Source organism: Rattus norvegicus, chromosome 2, assembly GCF_021556685.1.
Source record: "Rattus norvegicus strain SHRSP/BbbUtx chromosome 2, alternate assembly SHRSP_T2T, whole genome shotgun sequence".
NCBI lineage: Eukaryota > Metazoa > Chordata > Mammalia > Rodentia > Muridae > Rattus > Rattus norvegicus.
In genome coordinates, this window is record NC_141535.1 from 212,393,683 (window position 1) to 212,418,821 (window position 25,139).

The following is a 25,139-nucleotide window of genomic DNA, read 5'->3' on the forward strand; positions in this document are numbered from 1 at the left end:
AATGGCCCCTGAAGTTGTCCTCTGGCCTGTACACACACACACACACACACACACACACACACACACACACACACACACCACACATACCACATACACATATACATATATACATACACACACCACATTCACATACACACATACACACCACAGCACACCACATACACAACACATACCACATAACACATTCACGCATACACAACACATACATATACCACATTACATACACACCAACCACACACACACCGCATACACACCACATATACACACATACATACCACACACTACTCACATACATATACATAATATACCACACACATACCACACACATATATATACACATACCACACACAGAGACACATATAAACATCACACATACACAGACACACACATATAAACACATACCATATACATGTACATACAGACAGCATATACATACATGCATCACACACACATACACACATGCAAATATATACCACACACAGGACACACATACACACGCATACATACACAACACACAACACATACAGAGAGTCACACACACATATACACACATACCATATACACATACACACATACACACATCCATCATACACACTCACACATATACACACATACACACATACCATACACACACACACACACACACACACACACACACACACACACACAGAAGAAGGGGGTGGCAGGCGATGGGGGAGAGCCCACTGTGCTCTGCAGGGGCCCCTCGATCCTCCCTCAGACTCCCAGGACTAGAGGAAGTTCTACCTCACAGAATCACCTTTCATCTCCTGCCCCCTCCGGATTCCAAGCTCAGTTTTGTGTTCATCAGAGACAGACACTGGAGCAGAAGTTGTCAGGAGGGAACAAGGCCTAGTTTCTGTCGCACTAAAGAAAGTCTCATAACTTTTCTGTTCACATAACCCAGAGCCCACCCTCTCTGCTTTAGACCTTCAGACACTGTTCCTCCCAGGATCAGGAGACAGCACGTCTGGATGACCTCTCCCAGTGGAGACAGTTGGCATGTCCCCCCACCCTTCGTGTAACTGAGTCTGAATTCTCCACTCATGACGCATTTCCTAGCACGCAGGGCGCCTCTCCTGGTTGCCCCCTCACCACCAAAGCAGTTTCCTCTCTTTTTATCCAATGCTTAACAACTGTCTGGCTGTAACAAACATGCTTTAAATTCACAGTCATCCAGTTGCTGAGCAACAACTTCCCTCCCGGATAAATCTGGGCATCCTGTAGCAGCTGCTGGGAGAGGAGCCTAGCACGCAGGACTGCCTGCCCGCAGGACTGCCTACCCACAGTGTCCACCGCTTTTTAACTTTCCGTCTAGATGCTTTCAAGACAAGCTACCCATTCCTGAACCCAGAATCTTTTTCACTGGCTTCCAGAGACCTTGTTATCCTCGTGAAGACACTTTTAACCTGATTCTACCTAACTACCCATTCGTTGGGTATATGTGTTTGGTTTAGAAGTAAATATTGTTTCCAGATCAGCTCCTTTGAGCTAAAGAAAAAAATTAATCAATCATGGGCCAATCTTTTCCTGTGCTGATGAAGGGACAGCTAATGAATCCGTGAAAACTATCACAATGTTTAAGATACTGGTACGATTTATTTCACAATGGAAAACAGATGGCATATTCCAAGGGAAAGGGATATATTTTGTCTTTCAAGAAGCTTAACAGAAGTCTTAGGAGCCCCCAATGAGGACCTTACGTCACTTCCTTAAGCAGGGTTCACTGCTCAGGGACCACTCAGACCAACCACAATTAATAGAGACACACTGGTGCAATCCTATTTATACATCCAGTATTCCTTAAGAAGCCTGATTAGCCCCTTGATCTCAAGTTATCAGCGCCAACCCCAATGATGACACAAAGTTGTTTGTCATTTGAAATATTAAGAGAACTTGCTGATATAGGTGTCTGGGGTGTGTGTAATAGTATTATTTGCCTCTTTGGTCCTTCGCCCTTTTTCTAGAAGTGTTTCCATTCAAATAAAGTTACAGCCTCTTCCGGCTCTTTTGGCAGGCACAGGTCTTATGAATTGGACTTGATAACAGGGAGAGAATTCAAGGAAGAAGTGAGCCCTGAGGAAGTTATCATCTTATAATTTATAGCCACGTGATTAAAAAGCTGGTGAGCAGATTCAGAGGGAGGCTTTGCTGGGAGTCAGGCTTGTTCTGAGATGTAAATAGCTTCTCCAAAATACAAGTCCCTCAGCTTCTATCATCTCTGTGGAAAATAACTAGGAAGAAAGATGCAGCTGGACCAGCAAGCACACACCAGAGCACTGGTTCTCAACCTTCCTAACTGCAATTCTTTAATATGGTTCTTCATGTTGTGGTGACCCCAATCATAAAATTATTCCATTGCTCCTTCGTAACTGTGATTTTGCTACTGTTATGAGTCATAGTGTAGGGACTGAAGAGATGGCTCAGTGGTTAAGAGCACTGACTGCGGGGCTGGGGATTTAGCTCAGTGGTAGAGCGCTTACCTAGGAAGCGCAAGGCCCTGGGTTCGGTCCCCAGCTCCGGGAAAAAAAAAAAGAACCAAAAAAAAAAAAAAAAAAAAAGAGCACTGACTGCTCTTCCAGAGTTCAATTCCCAGCAACCACATGGTGGCTCACAACCATCTGTAATGGGATCTGATGCCCTCTTCTGGTGTGTCTGAAGACAGCTACAGTGTACTTGCATAAAGTAAATAAATAAATCTTTTGAAAAAATGGATCATAATGAAAATATCTGATATGCATGATATACAGGATGCCTGAAATGTGACCCCTTTGGAGGTCAAATGACATCAGCACTTAGCAAATGTATGGTTGATAGATTATTATCCAATTATTAGCAAGATTAATAAAAAGGAAGTTGACCAGACACAAAAATGCACGTCACATCCTGGCCCCAGGCTTCCACTCCTCCAGATCCCTCATCTTCTTTCTATCTAGCTGTGTATCCAGGCTGGCTCCGATGTTTGGCTTCACAGTCCTCTCTCTACTTGGTTGCAGACTCCTCAACCCCTTCTGTGCACAGATACTGCCCTCGGAACTCATCCTTACAATCATCTCAGACCCTTGTCAGCTCAAGGGTTACCCTTCCAGTCCTTAGAGTGGAGCAGCCTCCCCAGTAGAGGCACTGCTCATGGAATCTAAACTCTCAGGAGATTCCGTCTCTTTTCTACAGCACACGTTCACGGGTTGCCTACATGCACCTGTGCTGAAGATGTAAAAAATGAAGCCCATTTCTGTTTAAGGAGTTCATAATCTAGCATGGTCGTTCTCGAGATTCCTCATGCTGAGACCCTTTAATGCAGTTCCTTGTGTGGTGGTGACTCCCATCCTAGAATTGTTCCGTTGCTACCTCATAGCTGTAGTTTTGCTACTGTTCTGAATCATGGTGTAACTATCTGGCATGCAGGATATCTGATACACGATCCCCAAAGGAGTCACGACCCAGGGGTTGAAAACTGTGGATGTGGCAGAAAGGCATATAGGTATGAAGACAGCTGTGTGCGGCGGTACACGCCCTTAATCCCAGCACTCAGGAGACAGAGGTAGGGAGCCTGGTCTACATGAGTTCCAGGACAGCCAGGGCTATGTAGAGAGAGTTTGTCTCCAAAAGCCAAATAATTATGATAATGGCAGTAATGATGAGAGTACTATGTCCCTACTTGCCTTTCACAGTCTTTGGGAGAGAAGATGGACAAGGCTAGGGAGAGCACTCAATGACCTGTGATTTGTCCTCTTTACATCCTTCCTCCTTTCCTACCCACGGAACTCAAGCTATTAGCCTATAGCAAAAACAAGGATTAAAGTATCCATTACCATCCAAGCTATTCACAAGCAGTTTGAAAAGAAATCTCAGCATGGGATGGGTACCGCACCCCAGTGGTCAGAGCAGAGGGCATAAAGCCGGCTACCATGGGATGAAAAGCCAGGGATGCAGGGCAGAGACAGGAGCTCAAGTAGGTCTATGCTTAACCACCTGCGTCTAAGTTCCTGATACAACCTAGACCATCCGCAGAGCCACCCTGCAGGATGAAAAGAGCTGAGGCTCATGGCTCATGACCAACAAATACCTGAATGAGGATGGCGTTCAGCTTTCTCCAGGCTCTGTCTAGGCCACCCTCGAATTTGAAAACCATTGTCTTAAAACTTTGAACTGAGTCCTAAAGGACCCTTTAGGGTAGACAATCAGAGATTCAATCCCATTCTGAAGCTGTGACAAATAAAGTCAGCCAGGATTTGAACTTGGTGTTCAAGGTGTTTGAATCAGGCTCTAAGGCTGGATGGATAGAAGCAAAACTGGGGACGTTGGTATTCGAGATCAACATGGCAAATACTCAGGCTGTCCTGAGCTGTTTTGTGGGCAAGAGTTACCCAAATGTTGTTCGCAACTGGAGAATGGACCAGGGGACCTTTCACTCAGATGAACGGTACCTTTAAAAGAAGAGATGGAATTGGTGGGCTCTGTGATGACAGAGCTTTGGTGAACAGAGGGGAAGTGACAGAAAGGACACAAAGGGACAGAAGTGAGCCCTAAAGGAGTGCTGGCAGGCCCTTCGGAGCTTGGAGGTGAGCTAATGGGCGCTCTGCGCATGCCCAGTCTTCGCGCTCCACCAGCTATACTGTTTTTCCTCTTCTGGGTGCTTTTCCTCTTCTAGGAGTCTTGTCTGGTGTCTACTAAACCACCAATCATAATTACTCTCGTGTATTTTCAGTCACCATGAGGCTGTCTGTAATTGACTGGCACCGCAGGGAAACTTGAAGTAAGAGCCTTTCGTTTTCCTGGCTCCAGGAAAAAGAATTTCATTTCTGAAAGCAACCTTACAGAAGTATAATTGTAAAGGAAAGGGTGCTTTGCAAACATGTACAAAATCAGATAGTACGAGTGTGTGTGTGTGTGTGTGTGTGTGTGTGTGTGTGTGTGTGTGTGTGTGTGTGTCTGCGTGCACATACATGGACAGCTGGGAATTGACATCAGGTGTCTTTCTTAGTTATTCTTCATCTTGTTTTTTGAGACAGGCTCTGTCTCTGGCCTAGAGCTCACTGGATTTGTCTAGACTGGATGAGTAGCAGATTCCCGAAGACCCCCCTGTCTCTACCTCCCCAGCACTGGGATTAAGTGTTTGCGCCATCAAACAGGATTTTATATGGGTGTTAGGGGATCAAATTCATGCCCCCATGCTTAAGGAGCAAGCACTTCCCTGATGTAACCATCTCCTCAGGCCTGTAACTACATTAAAAAAAATTTTTTTTCATATTGATTCCAGCTCCCCACACTCCTTGACAGCAGCTCTCAAGGAATCAACTTGAGATTTTGGGGAGAAATACTGTCTGATCTGTCACCAAGAGTGCAAAAGGTAAGAGGCCCAATGTCAATAACTACAGTTTTACTATGTCTTCACACTGTTCTACCACACTCAATATATCAAGTAAGTCCATTGTGCCTCTTGCCTGTTAAGGAGAAATTCATTTGCTCTCCCTGTCCTGTGGTTTAAAGGCACTTGCTCATGTTCTATCCCATCTGTGCTCCTTGGGGAAAAGAAAATAACCATTCTTGTGATGCTACATCAAGACCTAAATTCCAGCGGAACCCACGACTTGTCTGTAGCAGCATGATTCGTCGTGGACTTACGACCGAGTCTAAGGCTTTCCAGGACTGAGGGGCGCAGTAAGCCACGCGCCACCCACAACAGTAGCGAACACTTACACTTACTATTGTGCGTCTGGCTACAATCCCTACCATGGGTGACTGTTCCATGCCGTTTTATGAAATATGTATACAACTTAATTAGTATCTGATGCCATAAGACTTCCCAAGTGTGGAGATTGGTTCCTCCACTTAAGAGTTGATTGCTGATGGAGACAGGAAGAGAAAAGACAGATACAGTCACAAGCCTTATTGAATATACAGACCAGGAAGAAGAGAAAGGCATCTCTTTAAGTGGGATAGCTGTAACGCCAGGGGAACGAAATGGAAAATCTGGTTTTTTCCCCCCTCAGACGTTTCCCCTTCCGTTTTCCCAGCTGCCTCAGGCTCAGCCAACTTGGGAAACAGCATCCTTGGCATCTGTGTTTATAAAATTAAGCTCAATCGTGGCAAAGCAGAAGCCCTGCTTGGCAGGGGGAGTGAGCGAAGGGCCCTCCACACTGCTGGCCACCGGCTGCAGCGGGAGTCTCTATGTAAAGTGGTGGAGACAGAGACTGTAAATGGCTTCCCAAAGCATATCCACACTTTTGATTCCATGTGGGTCTCCAGAAGATTCCTTGCCTAAGTAGATAAGAGGTCTTAGCAGTTGTGAACCGGGTTAAAGCAGATGGCCCAGTTTATATTAAGTGATATCAGAACATTTGACTCCAGTACAGCCCTTCATTTCTGAGTGCTTTGCAACATACTAAAGATAATAACCCCTTCCGGTCGTAAGACCCCCTGCTGCTGAAGCAATGTGAGATTCCGACTTTCTTACTGAGGCGTAGACCGTGAGTATAAAAGTGACTCACTGTGTGGATTCCACACGGTGCTCATCAGTTTCGGAAAGCAAATGTTGGCAGGGGTACAAAGAGAGAGACCACAGGTAAACATTGATGGGAGAAGTGGGAGAATGTTTTCCATCACGCCTGATTGGATCCTAATGGTTTTCGGTTTTTGTTTTTTGTTTTTTTAATTTCCAAGTTCCTTAGAATGTGACTAGCAAGGTGTGGTTAGGGAATAAACACAGCCTTGTTTTTATTTTATCTTTTCCCTAAAATAAAGCCAAGGGCCCTGATGGGAACCAGGACACTGGTGCCACTTGCCAGTGTCTCCCAGACTTCTCAGCATCACAGATCCACTTTTCAAAGAAGCCATGGGTACTATGACGCCATAAAGCGAGAAATGAGAAGAATACCAGGTTCCTCTTAGTTGACAGAGAATTTGAGCATTTTCATCCAATAGTGTTCTTTGCTTGAACCTTAAAACACACACAAACATATATACACGCACACCTCTTGAACTTGAATGGGGGTGGAGTGGGAGGGAGGGAATAAACCACACATTTCAGTTGAATGGAAGCACTCATGGGTGATTAAGTTAATATAAGAAGATATTTTGAGGGGTTGGGGATTTAGCTTAGCGGTAGAGCGCTTGCCTAGCAAGTGCAAGGCCCTGGGTTTGGTCCCAGCTCCAAAAAAAAAAACAAAAAAAACCCCAAACAAACAAAAAAAAAAGAAGAAGAAGAAGAAGAAGATATTTTGAGGAGCAGCTCAGTGGTTAAGAGTTCTTGAAGAGGACCAGAGATCAGCTCCAAGCATCCACAAAGCAGCTCCTTGAAAACCTGTAATCCCAGCTCTGGGAGCATCGACAGCCCCCTCTAACATCTATAGTCATCCGCATGCACATGTGCACACACGGACACAGACAGAAGACACACACATACACATAAATAAAAATAAACCACATTGTGAAGTTTCAGTCATAGAAATTTGCCATGGCTTTGCACTTGCAGAACAGGATTGGCTTACGGTGATATATTCTCTACTTTATTTTCAGGGACTCAATCCCAAGGAACCCCAACAAAGGAAAGCAGACCATATTAGCATGTCTTGTGTTCTTGCTTGCCCCCAAGTAGATGACAGCAGGGTTTTTTAATTCTGCAGTTAAGAATTGCTAATAATATTTATGTTTCCCTTTAAATATGGAAATCAGCCTTCATTTTGTCTGCTTTAAGATTACTCAAAGTCAGGGCTACAATGCTGGCTCAGCAGTTAAGAGCACTGGCTGCTTTCCAGAGGACCCAGGTTCGATTCCCAGCATCCACACAGCAGATCACAGAAGTCTCTAACTTCAGTTCTCAGGGATCTAACACACTCATAGGGACACAGCATGCAGGCCAAACACCAATGTATGTGAAATAAAATAAATACATTTTTAAATCAATTATTCAAAGCCCTTTCTTTATCCTAGTTTATCCATCGGCCAAGTGTTCAAGACTTGCTGTGGGTAACCAGACCTCTTCTGCAGAACAGTGGTCCCGAGACCTTCACACAGTTGATGGGCATCCTGTCTGACCTCCTGTGTGGGTACCCAGAGGGAGGAGGCTCTCGAGTGTTCTCCTTCAACTGGTATGAAGACAATAACTATAAGGCCTTCCTGGGGATTGATTCCACAAGGAGAGACCCCACCTATTCTTATGACAAAAGAACAAGTAAGTCTTCTGAGTCCCATAGGCAAATTGGCCTCTGTGTCGATAAGATGATGGGTCGGGGATGTAGGACAGCTATGCAGATGGCTCGGCTGGTAAAGTTCTTGTTGCACAAGCATAAGGCCAGGAGTTCAATCCCCAGAACCCACTAAGAAAAGAACAAAGCCAGATGTGGTTGGTGTCTCTTAAATATTTATTTATTTATTATGTAATTATGTAGGAAGTACACTTTAGCTGTCTTCAGACACACCAGAAGAGGGCGTCAGATCCCATTACAGACGGTTGTGAGCCACCACGTGGTTGCTGGGATTTGAACTCAGGACCTCTGGAAGAGCAGTCAGTGCTCTTAACCACTGAGCCATCCCTCCAGCCCGTGGTTGGTGCCTCTTATAATCACTGCTGAGGCTGAGACAAGAAGATACTGGGATTTGCTGGCCAGATGACTTACCAAATTTCAAGGTAGAGATAAAAGGAGGTAGATGGCACGCCTCAGGCTGTCCACTGACCTCCATACACACGCGTGCACATGCGCGTGTGCACACACACACACACACACACACACACACGCACACAAAACACTCTAATAAAAAAAAAGATGGGTTAACGTGGTGATTCTCAACCTCTGGGTTATTTACCCCCCTCAAAAAAAATAAAAAAAAAAACCCAGATATTGATATTATGATTCATAACAGTAACAAAATTACTGTTATGAAATAGCAATGAATGTAATTTTATGATTGGGGGAGGGGTCACCACAACACCAGGAACTCTTAAAGGGTTGCAGCGTGAGGGAGGATGAGACCACTGGGTGGACACTTGTAAGAAATCCCAGTCCCAGGGTTGATTCTCCTTGCTCTTGTTAAGTGGCCTTGGGCAAAGAGATTTCTCCCAGAAATTCTCCTTCCCCTTGTAGTGGCGAACGGTGCCCACGGGAGACTGGACATGAGCCATAGAAGGCTCCCAGGCCCGCTTGGAAAGGGAAAAGGGGGCATTTCCTACCAATGTAACTGAACTGGGGCTAAGTTCCAGAGGAAGAGAAGAGAGATAGAGAAGGCAATGCAGAGTTACAGTAGCGCTCAGGCCAACAGGGTCCTGGCCAGCCAACAGTGCTGGAAACGCCCCCCCCCATGCACACACACACACACACACACACACACACACACACACACACACACACACACACACACCCGCAAGCCTCCTGCCTTGCTTTCACTATTTTGGGGGTGGGATGTGCTCTGAAATCACAAAAAAGACAGCAAGAGAGACAGCTACATACAAGAAGGAGTTAGTAGATGAAGAATTATTTGAGATTACAGCTGAGTTTGCTGTTGGGGGTACTGAGGGTAGGGTGGGAGGTGGAGGGGAAGATTTGGGCTTTCACTCCCTTTGGTCTCTTGCAAAAATCACAAGCAGGCTCCCTGGCTTCTCCCTTTTCAGCAGAATGAGCCACAAGAGCAACCCTTCCTTTGTCCTACCGAGGAGGCTATTATCAAGAGGCACTGTGGCATTCTCTCACTAATGACAGGCTTGTTAATAGTGGGTCCAGCCTAATAATTTAGATTATTTCTCAAAGCATCCAGTGTGGAGCTGAATGAGAGATAGGCATGTGACTCGATGCACTAATGACCTTGTTTAGTTATGAGCAGTAGGGAGCTTTGAAAAATGTCTTTTCTCTCTTGACAGCGTCCTTTTGTAATTCATTGATCCAGAGCTTGGAGTCAAACCCTTTAACCAAAATAGCCTGGAGGGCAACAAAGCCATTGCTGATGGGAAAAATCCTCTTTACTCCAGATTCCCCTGCTGCTCGAAGGCTGCTGAAGAACGTAAGGTCCCAGCTGGTGTGGTTCTCTTTCGCCTCAGACCTCCCAGAAGACTATGGTGTGCATGCGTGTGCGTGCCTGTGTGTGTGTGTGCGTGTGTGTGTGTGTGTGTTTGTGTGTATGTCTGTGTCTGTGTGTATGTGTCTGTATGTGTATGTGTGTGTGTGTTTGTGTGTATGTCTGTGTCTGTGTGCATGTGTCTGTATGTGTATGTGTGTGTCTGTGTGTGTGTCTTGTGTGTGTGTGTCTTGTGTGTGTGTGTCTGTGTGTATCTGTATGTGTATGTGTGTGTGTGTATGTGCATGTGTGTGTGTGTGTGTGAATATGCTCCTGCCAATGACTCCCCTGGCTTATTTTCCCCAAAATGGATTCCTGGGTTTCTCTCCCATGCACAATCATGGTAGGAATGCCCCGCTCCAGTGCCCTGCCTGGACCCACCCTCTCTAAAGCAGCCTGCAGTGGACTTTTCTTTCCCACTGCGTGACTTACATCCCTAATGGAAATGTTCAGCATTTTTTGATCCCTGGCTTCCTAGAGCAGGCAAAGATGGGGAGGATAAATATTTGCTCACTAAGATCCCAACTATGACTTAATGAGCCTTGGAATCAGTTACATCATTGTTGCATGTATCTCTCAGATACTAACAAGTTAGATTCCGTCAGTTCTGGAGTCTGAGGAATTCCAATATTCTAGGAAAGGAAAAGCACTTCCAAGAAGCCCCTGGTGGGTTGGGGAGATGACTCAGCTGTTAAGAGAGCTGCTTTCTCTTCCAGAGGATCAGGGTTCGATTCTCAGTACCTACACGGTAGCTCACACGTGGTATATAGGCATGCAGGAAGACAAAACACCCATATACTTAAAATAATAATAAATTATTATCATTATAAACAGGAGGAAGAGGAAGGAGGAGGAGGAGGAGGGAGGGAGGGCTTCGACTTAACATAACACCTTAAAGGTTTATGGTGAGGGCTGAAAAGACATAAGCTAAGAAAGGTTCTTTCTTATACTTCACTTTCTTCTGTTTCCTTCTGTGTGTCTACTTTTAGGCCAACTCAACTTTTGAAGAACTGGATCGAGTTAGGAAGCTGGTCAAAGCCTGGGAGGAAGTAGGGCCCCAGATTTGGTACTTCTTTGAGAAGAGCACACAGATGGCCGTGATCAGAGTAAGGATGGGGAGGAAGACTTAGAGGGGCCATGGAGACAGTTCATTCCAACTCGAGCCAGGCCAAGCCGTAGAGAACAGAACCTCAAGCTCTAGCCTGGGAATGCCACCAAGTGGTGTCACTGGCGTTGGGTGGGGAGTTTGCTCCTTAACTTCTGTGGGAGAATTTAGAAGTTGCCACGAGGTCAGTATTTTTCCCATGAATTCGCTTGAAGGTCTCGGGTTCAAAGGGATGTCTCCTGAAGAGGCCAGCTCTAAACTGCCAAGATGGTCCCCTGTGTCTGTCTGGCTTCATTTACAATTTTGTAAAGCCAAGAGGCAAGAGACCTCAATATCAAGGCAATTAAAGGGTGAACAAAAGAGAAAGCTGTAGAAAGGAAATCTTCTATATCATTTTATATGCTCAGCAATACCCTCCCATACTCTCTCTTGCCTTTCCTCTCCTCTTGCGTTTGAAGAAATTGATCGAAGTTGAAGCCTACAAGCTCGTTCACTGGGTCTTCCTGTCTCAATCAGTAGTCATTAAAAGTCTGACATGCTCTAAGAATAAGGCCAAAGAGCCTGTGGAATTCTTAATTTCTGTGACTGCCTTTTTTTTCTTCCCAAGGATACCCTGCAGCACCCAACAGTAAAAGACTTCATAAATAGGCAGCTTGGAGAAGAAGGCATTACCACTGAAGCCATATTAAATTTCTTCCCTAACGGTCCCCGAGAGAACCAAGCTGATGACATGACCAGCTTTGACTGGAGGGATATATTCAACATCACTGAGCGCTTCCTGCGCCTGGCTAATCAATACCTGGAGGTAAGAGGCAGCAATCCACCCGAGGACCATAGTGAACCTCTTAATGTCATGGGTGAGGCTAGAGACCTGTTAGCCAGTCAGCTGGCACTGGATTCAGTCTTTCATCCTTCGCACAAAGTGGTAAGGGTGCCATGGCCATCTGACAGACTTGCGTGCGACTGTCCTCACATCTCGATAACTTCATGACTCCTCTGGCTCCCCCTCTTTCCCTTCCAGCACACATCCATTCCCAGCTATCTCCGGGCTGCCATTGTTCTAATGACCTTCTGTTGGCCGGTGTCCGCCAAACCTTTGAGTCTGAGTCTCATTGATTGCTGGACACCTTTACCTCAAAGTCTTAACAGCATGTAAGATTCAACATGTGTCAAAAACAAATTCCCACCCTCCTTTCCTAGTAAACACCTGCACTTCTTATGCCGGTCAGTTTCAAAAGCCTTTTCTCAGGAACTCAAGCCAAGAACTTCAGGGCCATCTTTAAGTTTTCTGTCTCCTTCACTGTCAGAGAGAGTGGTTCTATACCGAGTGTTACTCTGTGCCATTTCTGTGCTACGTGTTTTTGTATCCACACGTCTTATCTCATCTCTCAGCAATCCCATGAAGCCTGTCGTGTTACTGCTGCCAGTGTGTAGACATAGAAGCCAAGGCTCAGAGAGGCTGAATAAGATCCCACAGCCATTAGGAGTAGCAAACAGAGTCCAAATTTGGGTGTGCCTGAATTCGGAGCCAGCCCTGACGACCTCTTTCTTCCCCTGTCACTCCCAGTCACAGTGCTCTGTCTGTTTTCCACCTCCTAATTATCTCTCAACTCTACCTTGCTCTCTGGGCCCTGGGAGGACTAGAGGCCTTGTACCAGCCTGTCCGAGCAGCTTTCTCCCTGGATTCCACGGTTTGCTCTCTGTTAATCCAGGCATCCCTCTACACAGACACCAGCATCACATTCCAAGCACACATCTGTTTGCATCACTCAAATGTTTAAAATCTGAATGACTCAACACGGAAGCATGCGGCCTGTTTCTCTCCATTGGTAGTGAGTGCCTCAGCTGCTGACAGCCCTCAGCGCTCATCCTTAGACTAGAAAATTCCACAGAAGGAGGGGAACGCCTTTCTCACAGTATAAGCAATACCCCCAAAGGGCCCTCTCCCACACCCCACTCCTTCAAACTTCTGGGTCTTAATGCCTAGGGAGGGGAGTAGTTCTGACTGGGAGGCCTGGAATACACGCCGCCATCGTGGGGGACTTTAAGCAAAATTCCTATGAAGTGAGGGAGGCATTGTCCCAAAAGAAGATGAATGTGTGTCTGCTCAAGTCTGCAGTGACTCTCTTTTGCCACCACCTACCTGTTAATTCTTGCTTGTTTTCTTCGTGGTGCTGGGTGTAGAACCAGGGCCTTGTACATGCCAAGCAAGTCTTCCACCAGGGAGCTGCAGCTCTCCAGTTCTACACGTCTGCAAGTTGAGACTTTGTCCTCAGATATTCCTCCTGCTGTCTCGCAGGCTTGGAAATTCACCCCTTTGTGATCTGCAGCCCTCTCCTCATACCCCTCAGGCTGCTGCTCAAGTTCAAGTAGGGGAAGCTGTCTGTATGTCCATCTCTGCCTTGAACATCAAGATGGGTTACCTGGCATCCGTGGACACATTTTAGTCATCTTTAGACTCTCAACCTCCCAGCCCCCAAGGTTTTCACATCTAAAGTTTGATCACATTCAAAGGGCTAGGCCTCAGTCTCCAAAACTCTAAGCCCATTAGGAAACCGAAGGTGCTTCTAGAATCAGGAAAGGGAGTTAATTTGAGGCCTAAAGGGATGAGCTTTTCTATCCCAAATGGTGGGTCCTAGGAGTAACTCACTGGTGAGAAGAGGCCTACCTTTACGTATTCTTGGCTGCTCTTGAGGGCTCCCACTGCTCCGGAGCCACAGAATTTCCGTACACCCTCCTTCTCCAGAGTCCTGGACGTTAACATCACTGCACATGCTCCTGAGGTATCTTCTCAGCTAGTACGGAGCGTGGCGGACAAAGCGCCAGAGTTGAAGCAATTCCCATCTCACCAGAGACAATAATGGCCTTGGATGCCTTTTATAAAACACATTCTGTGTGCCAACCCAGACTAAGTGACTCAGAATTTCCCTTTATTGCCTTGGTATTGCACGTATATTTAGAGATCTGGGGCAAAGCAGATTGTTGTCCCCATTTACAGCTACCAGCTGATCTCTTCCTCTCTTGCAGTTAAGCCCACACCCCCCAGGCCCACCGCTGCTATCTACAGTTGCCATGTTGTCTTAATCTCAGGACACACAGAGCCTGTGCGTGGGTTTGGGTGTGTCAGGGAGCCGATTCATTCCTGTACTGGTTCCCAACAATGGTTTTGTGAGGTATATGAGGAATAATTCTTGTCTATGGCTTGACATTGTAACATGGCTTGACTTTGTATCATGATAGGAAAAGCTCCTTTCTTCCTTCCCTCCTTCCCTCCCTCCCCATCCTTCTCTTCCTTCCTTTCATACCCTACCAGCTGAGCCATATCCCCTACCCTAAAGGAATTGGTTTTTCCTAAGCATCTTGTGTTTAATACAGCAGTGATAGGTGTCATTCTCTTAAACAGTTAAGAGTTAAGTCTCCAGGTTGAGATTTCGCTGGACTCAATTATCCGCCGTTTGTTCTTCAGTCTCTGTAGCTGTAAAATGTGGATTTTAGGAGTATTTACCTGACACTTGGCTTGTTCTGAGAATTAAGTGAGCTATTTCATGCAAGACACTGTCATGTAAGAAGCATTAATCATTGTCAACTCTTAATCGAAGTACAGATAAACCTGGCCTAAATGGAATCTAGCCCCCAGCTGGTGGCAAGCTCTGAGCTCATGAAGCTGCTGACCAGATATCAACCACTGTGACTTTCCCGGGGCTTTGACGTACTGAGCACTGTGGCCTCCCCGTGGGGACCTGTACAAGGCTTTTGATAAAGGCAGTGTTGATGATTCAGTTTCTTATTGTATTGCCCTTGGGGGTGAATGAAGCAAGGAGTTACGGGACAGGAAGGAGAGACAGACAGTGCAGGACAGGGGGCCTCAGCGTTCTACCTTGGATTTTCAGCATCCGCTCTTGTGTTTTGTGCTATTTGGAGAAGCCTTGAGAAACCTGAGTAGTATACTTGCCATGGGAGCCCTCTCTGATAGTTCTAAGGGTCTCTCGGGGACAGGAAAGCTAGTGCGTTGCCACCTATGCCTTATTTAAGAATGCCAGCTTCGCGCCTCCTTTTCAATCATGGGACTTGTGCTAATGAGTCTGGAAACACTTCCTCATGGGCCAGTCTAGGAATCCACATCCGTGCCTATCCTAAAAACAGAAAATAAACCAAAAGCACTTATGGAACATTAGGAAATGAGTTTCCCATAACAGTGGGACGCTTAATTGTGATGCCAAAAAATAACAGAACAAGAAACACATCTTTAAGCCTTTCCTCCTTGTGGGAAGCGAGAGTGATTCAGTAGATTTTCTTCTCAGTGACTAGAAGGGCTAAATCTCTTCCTTCCTGCGTAGGGTGTGAGGCCTCTCCTGTGGAGGGAGCAATCTGAGGGAAATCCATCCTCCTGAATCTGTCTTGTGGGTCCAGGTTGAGCAGTCACACATATGACTGTCCGACCTGTCCCACAGGGCTTATGGACTGGAATCTCTGAGAAATTTGACACTCCACAGCTTGGAGTTCTTGTATGTACGATTCCAAGCAGCAATACAAGGTCACTGTGGAGGACAGGACGGGAGAGGGAGCACGGAGGCAGAGAGCACTTAGCACCGTCATCAGACTTGTGTGCAAAGGCTGGGCTGCCAGGACTCTTCATCGAGAGGGTGGGGTAGGACCAAGACCTCTTCAGAGTGCCTGTGGGGGTGGCATGAGACACTCTGGGCTCCCACCAAGAACATGTACACACGGCAGCTGCTGAACATGAACCAAGTAAAGTGTGTACCTTTATACTCAAAAATGCCTAAGCATTAGCCAAGGCTTCCCACGCTGATCTCTGGCTTCGAGTCACAGTTGGGTCTGTCTATTCCCAAAGCCTACAAGGATAGTTTGGGGGTACACTGGACTTGGACAGTGACCCAGAGGCTGAGAACTGTTCTTATACTCTAATGACTGGAGGATAAAGCTTTCTGTGGGCTCTCCCTCATCCCATAGCTAATTCCTGGATTTCTGCTGGCCCTGAGAAATAAAGGTTAAAGTGAGACAGACCTTTTGGTTAGAAGGTGGACAGTTGTCTAGAGACAGCCATGCTAGTGACATTTGAGGACCTTCACGTCTCTTACATAGGGAAAGGTTATTACCATTACCCACTTCTCTGAATCTAGGGAGCCTGAAGTTTAGTGAGGACTTTATAAATTATTATATGTAATAATTTATGGGAGTCTGTTTGTTTATTTACTTATTTACTTTGTGTGTATGGTAGAGGGCAGTGTACGGTGTGCCATGACATGTGGCAGTTAGTTCTCTTCTACCATATGGGCTTCTAGGGTTCAATTCTATAGGTCCTATAGTTTCTCAGGCTTGATAGAGATGACTTTACCCACTGATCCCTCTTCCTGATCCATGTTTAGGTAAATATCTTAAATTCTCATGCACGCACATCTTATTCATGACTCATATTTGCCTCTATCCAATGTTTTCCATAGAAAAACACAATTACAAAAATCAACAAATTACCCCTCTGATCACCCTTTAGTTGAAATAAATATTTATACTTTTCCCCTTCAATTTTTTTTCTTGTTCAATAAAAGGTTAGGCCTAGCCTAAATCAAATACTATTTACAGTTCACAGTGGATTTAAATGTCTTAGTACATTTGAATTTCAGTTCTTACATTTCATATCAGGAAGCTAAATTCAGCCAAACTTTAAAATAAAAATACCTCTACTCAAAGCATAAAATTGTACTTTAATCAGTAACATCTACCTTTTGCTAAGTCTTGAGAAAAAAATGTACTCACTAACTGCTTTTCTCTGGCTATCACCTTAGTCATAACTCCTTATGAATTGGATGGTGGTTATTTTCTTGAATTATCAGGCTTTTTTTTTAAACTACTTTTCCTTGGCACCTTTAATACTTCTGGCCACATGCCACCTCTACCCAACCATGATGTTCTCAGGAAATGTATTTTCAGCCTAACTTCAGGGGGAATTTGGATAGAGAGATGAGGTTGGATTATGTAACGTGTTGTAGAATTCGATGTGCAAATATTGGCTGGGTACCCGTGTTGCTTTTCTCTGTTAACTCAATGACCCTAGAGACTGGGAAGGCATTGTGAGAGTTAGACAGGGGACAGAAATCTATACCACAAGGGCAATTATTATTTCAAGGGCCATGAATTCGATCCTAAGCAATTCACACTCACTGTATTTTATGCTTCTCTGATCTCTCAGAAACCTAGAACTCACACAGAGAAAAGGAAACAGGTGGAGGTAGGCTTGGACCCCAGTGGAGGAGAGAGACATGCATGGGCCCTGGGGGACAGGGCTCTGCTAGACACATCATCTCTTACAGCACTCCCATGTGCCAGGTAGCCATGATTGCTGTCATTGTGTAGAATTTAAGGCAAGGACTCTAAGAGGCTTGACTCCCTGCCACGTCACAGCAGGTAAGTGGGGACTTCAGAATTCTGACCCAGATGTGTGCTGACTTCAGCGATAACGTTCTTTTCCCTGTAACATACAAGGTCCAAAGGCTCTAAAGTATTATTTGCTCAAGTTGCATATCAAATCCAATAAAGATAGCAATTATTTTACAATATTTGAGATGAGTCAGTCTCTCTCTCTCTTTTTCTTAAAAATAACCTGATTAAAATGAGAACTCAGAAAGTTGGGGTTTATTCTTTCATGTAGGGAATTACATGAATTGACCTAGGAATGACTAATAATTACTGTTAACCATTGACTCCCCAGAAGTTCACTCTGTCCAAACACAAAAGCAAATGTGCAAGCCATCCAAGTCCTGACAGCTCTTCCACATTCTCTCCTGTGGCTGCTTGTAGAGGCCTGTTGTCTCTCCTAGCCCCTCACCAGGCCACCAGGCTCTTGCTGCTTCTGGTCAGCTCCCACACCCTCTCCAAGGAGATATTGCTTAAGCCTAAGCCTGCTGTAAAATATGGCTTCCCAGTCCTCAGGAGTGCCTCATCACGGTGAAGGTGAATGCCTCCATAGTTCTTTCCCACCCTGTGAGACTGCCCCAGACCTCTCAGCTTGAATAATGCAGCCTTCCCCTACTTGCAGCCCTGGCTGGCCATGCCCACATCCACATTTCAGGTCTCAGTGAGGTTCCTAGCTGTCTTCTCTAAGCCTTATTCCTTCCACAGGAGCCCAATCATGATTTGTCCACACCCTACCTATGCTGGCCTGACCACTTCAAGGGCTCAAACTCCATCTCATTTTTCTTTTAGACTTCTCAGCACTCCTGAGTAGATCTCTAGTGGCAATAAAGTAGACACCAATTCATGCTAAACCTAAGCAGAAAGTAATGTTTGTGCTGAGCCTTAAAGGTTAAATCCACTTTTTATTGGATATTTTATGTTTTTACATTTCAAATATTATACCCTTTCCTGGTCCCCCCTCCCCCCCCTGTTTCTATGAGGATGCTCCCCCTCCTACCCACCTACTTCCACCTCTCCACCCTGGCATTCCCCTACACTGGGGCATCAAGCCTTCACAGGACCAAGGAGCTCCCCTCCCATTTGATGCCAGACAATGCCATCCTCTGCTACATATGCAGCTGAAGCCATGGGTCCCTCCGTGTGTACTCTTTGGTTGGTGGTTTAGTCCCTGGGAGCTCTGGGGGTTCTGGTTGATTGATACTGTTCTTCCTACGGGGGTTCAAATCCCCAGAAAGACAATTTTAAAAGGAAAAAAAAGTTTAAATGAAACACAGAGTTCTGAACCTACTGGAGAAGTCCTACTGGAGCAGGAACCTGGGCAGAGAGAGAACAGATGTAACGTTGAAAAATGCTGATAAATATAAATATAAAAATACTTTTATTCATCTGATGTAATTGTCTCCAAGGCTTACTGCCTCAGTCTGCCAACCTAGGCCTAGTCCTGGAAGCGTCTACCTCCGTACAATCTACTCTAGGCCTAGAATGGTTTCAGCCTCTGAGACTTACTGCTGAATAAGTTCACCTGTCTGGTTTTTTTCTGAACTCTGGCTGGCTGGTTCAACTCAGCTGTTCTGGCCCAAACTCCTCTCCATGCTTCAATCTGGCTTCTCTCTTGGCCTCTGACTTTTTGCTCGGTTTGGCCTAAAACTAACTCCACTGATCTGTTCTAATCTTCTGCCTCCTGTTCCCTCTCTGGCTCATTCTGTCTTCACTTTTGTCTAACTTGTTCTCTCCTCAGCCTCTCTCTGTAAAACTCTGGGTAAAACTGCCTCCTCTTTTAGTCCCTCTCTTGCCTCTATTTCCTCTCTGTTTTTGTGAGAGTTGGGCATATCCTATTCTGTCAAATCTTTCTCCTATTCATCACTTTGTCTGCCACTCAATTAGACATCACTTTTAAATATGGCTGTTGCCATCTACAAACTAACTTTAGCTTCACTGTTTAAGATTTAAGGTTATGTGCTAAGGGTGTGTCTGTATTCCAGCCAGAGGGATTAAAGGTGTGTGCTAAGGGCTGAGCCACCCCACAGCTAGAAACAAGGTGGTTTTTTATTTTTATTTTTTCAGTAAGTAAAACAATTTCAGGGCCCACCGTGTGAGTGTGATCAAATATCCTGCAACCAGTGATGTCTGGGCTTGGCCGGCCTGGTTCATAAAAGCTTCAGTCTGTGTGTGACCAGATACACTCTTCAACATCTATGTACGGGGTCTGTTACTGGGGACAACGTAGCTATACATGGATCTGAAAAATGATAACCCAAGCAACTCAGGTTACAACCACTAGTGGGAAGAAGTCAGTACTTGTGGTACCCAGAGGTCCTACTGGTTAGTGCAGGTTTAGCCCCATTATTATTCAACACAGTAGCCCTCACCTCCAGGTGTTGTTGGAGCAACTCAACAGGAAACTGGAAGAGCTAAAGTGTTGGGAAGTCAAGTGATGGTCACTTTCATTGGAGCCAGAGGGGCAGAAAGCATTGCCCTGGTAGCTTTGTACCCTTATGAGTCCTTGTTCTTCAACCTGGCCTTTTTATTTATTTTAGTGCTGCATCTATCTCTCTATCTTTCTATTTCTCTGTCTCTCTATCTCTCTGTCTCTCTGTCTCTCTATCTCTCTGTCTCTCTATCTCTCTGTATCTCTGTCTCTCTATCTCTCTATCTCTCTCTGTTTCTCTATCTCTCTATCTCTCTGTCTCTCTATCTCTCTATCTATCTCTCTGTCTCTCTATCTCTCTATCTCCCTGTCTCTCTATCTCTCTGTCTCTCTATCTCTCTGTCTCTCTATCTCTCTGTCTCTCTGTCTCTCTATCTCTCTGTCTCTCTATCTCTCTGTCTATCTCTCTGTCTCTCTATCTGTCTCTCTATCTCTCTGTCTCTCTATCTCTCTGTCTCTCTATCTCTCTGTCTCTCTATCTCTCTGTCTCTCTATCTCTCTGTCTCTCTGTATCTCTGTCTCTCTATCTCTCTGTCTCTCTGTCTCTCTGTCTCTCTATCTCTCTGTCTCTCTGTCTCTCTGTCTCTCTATCTCTCTGTCTCTCTATCTCTCTATCCATCCGTCATCTATTTTTAGAAACACTTTTTTTTCTTTATTACATGTATTCCCTGCCTCTTTCTTGGTTATCCACGAGACATTTCTTCACTCTTGGTGAGTGAATGTTTCAGAAGCCTGTTCGCACTGCCTGATACATACATAATACTATTTATTACAGCACCCTGCCTCTAATTCACCATCCCAAACAACTCAAACAGCCCAAAGTGATTTTACACCGCGGCTTTTTCCATGTAGTTGGAAATAAATCTTGAAGGTTGCAGTTTACATCTGCCAGGAAGTTCATTCTGGGATGTTTGCCCACTTCCATGGTGTTTTTCAAAGGGAGCCCCAGGTGTCTGCATGGCTGCTATCAGGACCACAGGAGGCTTTTGCTGGAGTTTATCAGTTGTTTTGGAGAGATGTAAGGCAGGATTAGAAAACCTCAATGCCTCCCTTATCTCCCAAGACCGACCTAGATGCCTTTGAGGTTTCATGGTCAAAATATGACTATTTACACACAGCTGCCAGCACAATGTGCCAGGCCCCTTTGGTTATCAAGTTCAAATGAAAAGAAGGATGTTTCCTCACGACCTCCGCTAGACCCAGTTTACCACGTAATAAGATAATTCCCTGAACCTATGACTTAATGTTTATGAACTGGATATCAAGAGCTCCCACATGAAGAAGGGAGCCTGCTTCCCCTGCAGCTTCTCCTCCAAAGTGATGTTTTGTTTAGCTGTGTCAACAAATGAATGTCCTCTGGCAAGGGCCTGGGCACAGCTGCTCCAGCCCTCCTCTTCCAGCAGGGTGGGTCTGGTGTGAACTACACTTAGTGGTAAGAAGCTACAGGAGAAGGGGTGGGGGGACCATGAGCCCCCTTTGTGTGCTAGATCTCTGCTTTGTTGGCTGTCAGAGGGCACTGTCCTGGTTCTCCAGTGAGATTCTGAGCTCCTGCTGTGACATTTGCTCAAAGCTTACCTCTTCGGGCATAGGATACTGATTTTATTTTCCAAGGTGTGCTGGGTTTCTGCTGAGCACTTTACTTTATCCAATCTTGTTGTCTATCACACTTCCCTAATCCCCAAGATAATAGAGGACATGATGGCATTTAAATTAGACTCCATGGCCTCATCAGAACCCAGTATGTTGTACCTGACAAGCCTGTCACAATAGACTAAATACATCCAATCCAGGTCCCCTGCTGAGGGATTTGTCACCAGCTCGGCCTCCTCCAGCACATACATGTTCTATTACCAAAGTTTAACGCTGATGAATTGTGTATCAGGAGGGAGTGAGGCCACTTGCCATGAGGCAGATGGCCTCCCCATGCGAATATATTTTGAATCATACCTGACTCACACTTAAAGCAGTTTCTTCCTCCTGACCACAGAAAGAAAGTTTGGTGAGGGTGATGTGATATTCGTGTTTGGTTTTATCAAACCTTTCTCTAGGCAGCAGCAGCTGAATGTTACCCACCAACCAACGGAAGCTAAGAGACACCATTCTCTCTACCTCCCGTTGCCCAGGTGGCCTTGGCTTCTGGCCATAGCATTGTTCTGGCCAGATGGAGTACTGTGGGTTAGCTCAGGGCAGTCTGCGTCTCCACGCAGATTATTTGAAGAAAATAAAACTGCTCTCCTCCCCTGGTGAACTGTCACTAATGAAGTCTAACCTGGCAGGAACTTGAAAGTCACTTGATTATTGATGTTCAAAGATAATTTACAAAAACAAGAGTGAGATGGTATTTATAAAGCCCCCATTATTTGTGAGACAGTGCAGTGTACTGTTGGGGATGAAAAGAAACTCTGCCCCAGGGGCAGTTTGTTTCAGTGTATTTTGTAAGTGGGCTTTGACCACAGGTCTTCAAGTGACGTTGGAGATGAAATGTGTTAGCATCCTGTCTAAGCTCCCCCACAGTTACCTGGCCAGAGCCAAGTGTGCCTGACTCACTATAAAAGGGGCTCCTTGCCCCCTCCTCATTCTTTTGCTCTCGCTTGCTCTTCCCCTCTTCCCCTTTGTCCCCTCTCTCCCCATTCCCTTCCCCTCTTCTTTGTACATGCTCATGGCCTACCTCCACTGCTCTACTCTTCTACTTCCTCCTCCTCCTCCTCTTCTTCATCTTCTTCTTCTCCCTCCTCCTCTTTCTCTCTCTCTCTCTCTCTCTCTCTCTCTCTCTCTCTCTCTCTCTCTGCCCCTATTACACTCTTAACTCCCCCTGCCATGCTCTGAATAAACTCTATTCAGTCGTATGGCTGGTTCCTCAGGGGGACCAGGGATGTCTCGGCATGGGCATGCTGAGGGATTCCCTTTCCCATACCTCACCACACTCCATAGAACATAATCCCCCCTCTCTTTATCTTCTTATTATCACAACATCGGTGCTGAAACCCAGGACATATCCTCTCTTTATCTTTTTTAAAAAAAAATCAAAATATGTTCATGCAACTAAAGCCCTTGGGCCGGTTAGAGGCATGAAGTAAGTAAACCATCAATATTTGTAGTTGCTGTCTATTTTTTGTCATGCTTAAACAATCTAGGGCCTTGTGCATGCTAGGTGAGCTGTCTACCCCCCCCCCCTCCAGCTTTTATTCCTGATTTCCCACTGAGGCCTTTTGCAAACACCACTGCATGCGATCCTTAGACTGAATCTCTGAAGTTGGGCACAGCTCAAATGTCAGCGAGGGCAGCAGAAGCCATAGGAAACAGAAAGACAGGTATCAGCAAGCAAGGGGGGCATAGGGGGAGATAGGGGACTGTCCGACCCCAGCACTGTGCAGTGCCTCTTCCCGAGGTAATGAGAAGGAAACGGCTTCAGAGGTTTTAAAATAGATGTAAGCATTTGAGAACCTGCTAAATTTTGTGTTTTCCAGAATATCAAGGTCCCCATGTAGGGAAACACATCAGGAAATATGACGATGAATCAGCCGCCTGATTAAACAGCCAGGATGGCGCCCACGTCAGCACAGGAGTCAACAATATCACTGAAAACATCAGCTGTTTATTCCAGTCTGTTAAGACATAAGGTTCAAAGAGAACGAGCCTGATGCCCCTGGAAGTCACGTTATTAACACTGTATTTGTTTATATCAGCTCCTCTTCCCCAAGAGCTATGCCCTAGCTTCATGGCAGCAAAAAGGTCTTTCTACCTTTTTCATGACTTGCTGCCAGTTTTTCATGAGTCTGGGATACATAGAATTTAGTTCAAAGCACCGAGGGACAGCCACACTTGCAGCATCAGGGCTGGCAAATTCAAACCAATTCAGTTCAGAAAATATTTGTTGATCCCCCCTAGCATGAGAAAAGATTATTCCAGAGACCATGTTGAACAGCACACGACCCTGACCTGAAGGGACTTATTACCACTGGAGCAGAGCTAACCCCATAGCGACCAACAGCCCCATGAAACTGAAAACTCAATGCTTAGGAGGCCACAAATGGAATCCGTCGTAGTCAACAGCCACGTGTGATCACTGGCTACCATATTGGGTAGGATAGATAGAGAACAAGTTAGTCATCTCAGAAAACTCCACTAGATAGTATGGCTCTTAAGGCAAGAGACCCTCAATAATGTCAGGACCTTGCATAGGACATATGATGTAGTCCCAAAGGAACAACAGGGACCACCCGTGCACACACTGGAACTTCTGGGACCCACACTGAAGGCATACATGTAGATTTTGCTTCTGCGCTGTGGTGAACTAAAACAAGGTTCTTCACGCCTGTGGTCCCCTTTGTTCCTGGTAAAGCAAGGACGTCAGAGCACAGACCTCCAGGCCACTTCACCCCTGCGCCTCAAGATGCCAAGAGAATGTGCAATATCCACGTGAAACTGTCTAAGATGGCATTCATCTTCCCGAATAATTTTGATTTTATTTTAGAAATTCAGTTTCAGATTCTCTGAGACATAATATCTAAAAATTGTGATGGTAGCATATTTTGGTAGCTCGATTCATATCTGCAGTGTATAAAACCAAAATAATTAAAAGCACTTTTAGCTCCTTGCTACTTGTCTTTTCTGTACTAGGGAGTCCATCACAGGTTGTCTTGAGCAATAGTCACTCCACTGCCACGGAAGAAACCCCAAAGTAAATGCTCCCTCTGTGTCTCATACTCCATATTGAATGTCTTTCTGGACCTTTCCCTGCTATACCTCCCAGGCTCTAGCCTATGCTATTTTATTCTTCTACAACTCTGACTTACTAGTCCCCTCAATGAGTGAGAAGGTGTGACGTTTGTCTGCATCTATTTAAACACATCCCAGGTCTAAGCTTGACAAACAGCCCAAGTCCGATTCGTTTACTGCTTCTCTTGGTCAAACCTCGATGTCTCCCGAAAGCGAACTCAAGCATGTGTTATGTTTTTATTTTGCTTTGTTCTGTATATGTGGTTTGTCTGGGACAGGGTTTCACTCTGCATCCCTGGCTGTCCAGAAATTCCTCTGTAGGCTTGGCTGGCCTCAACTCACATAATCTGTCTGCCTCTGCCTCCTGAGCGATGGCATTTCAAGCATGTG

The 25,139-nt window shown here is 45.5% G+C and overlaps 1 protein-coding gene across 1 annotated transcript in view; it reads left to right on the forward strand.

Moving 5' to 3' along the window:
* Abca4 (ATP binding cassette subfamily A member 4) overlaps positions 1–25,139 on the forward strand; it is a 137,356-nt gene that overhangs the window by 32,973 nt on the left and 79,244 nt on the right. Inside the window, 5 exon segments of the mRNA NM_001446892.1 lie at positions 5,279–5,368; positions 7,951–8,191; positions 9,872–10,011; positions 11,055–11,171; positions 11,778–11,975. Of these exon segments, the coding sequence (NP_001433821.1) occupies positions 5,279–5,368; positions 7,951–8,191; positions 9,872–10,011; positions 11,055–11,171; positions 11,778–11,975 (786 nt within the window).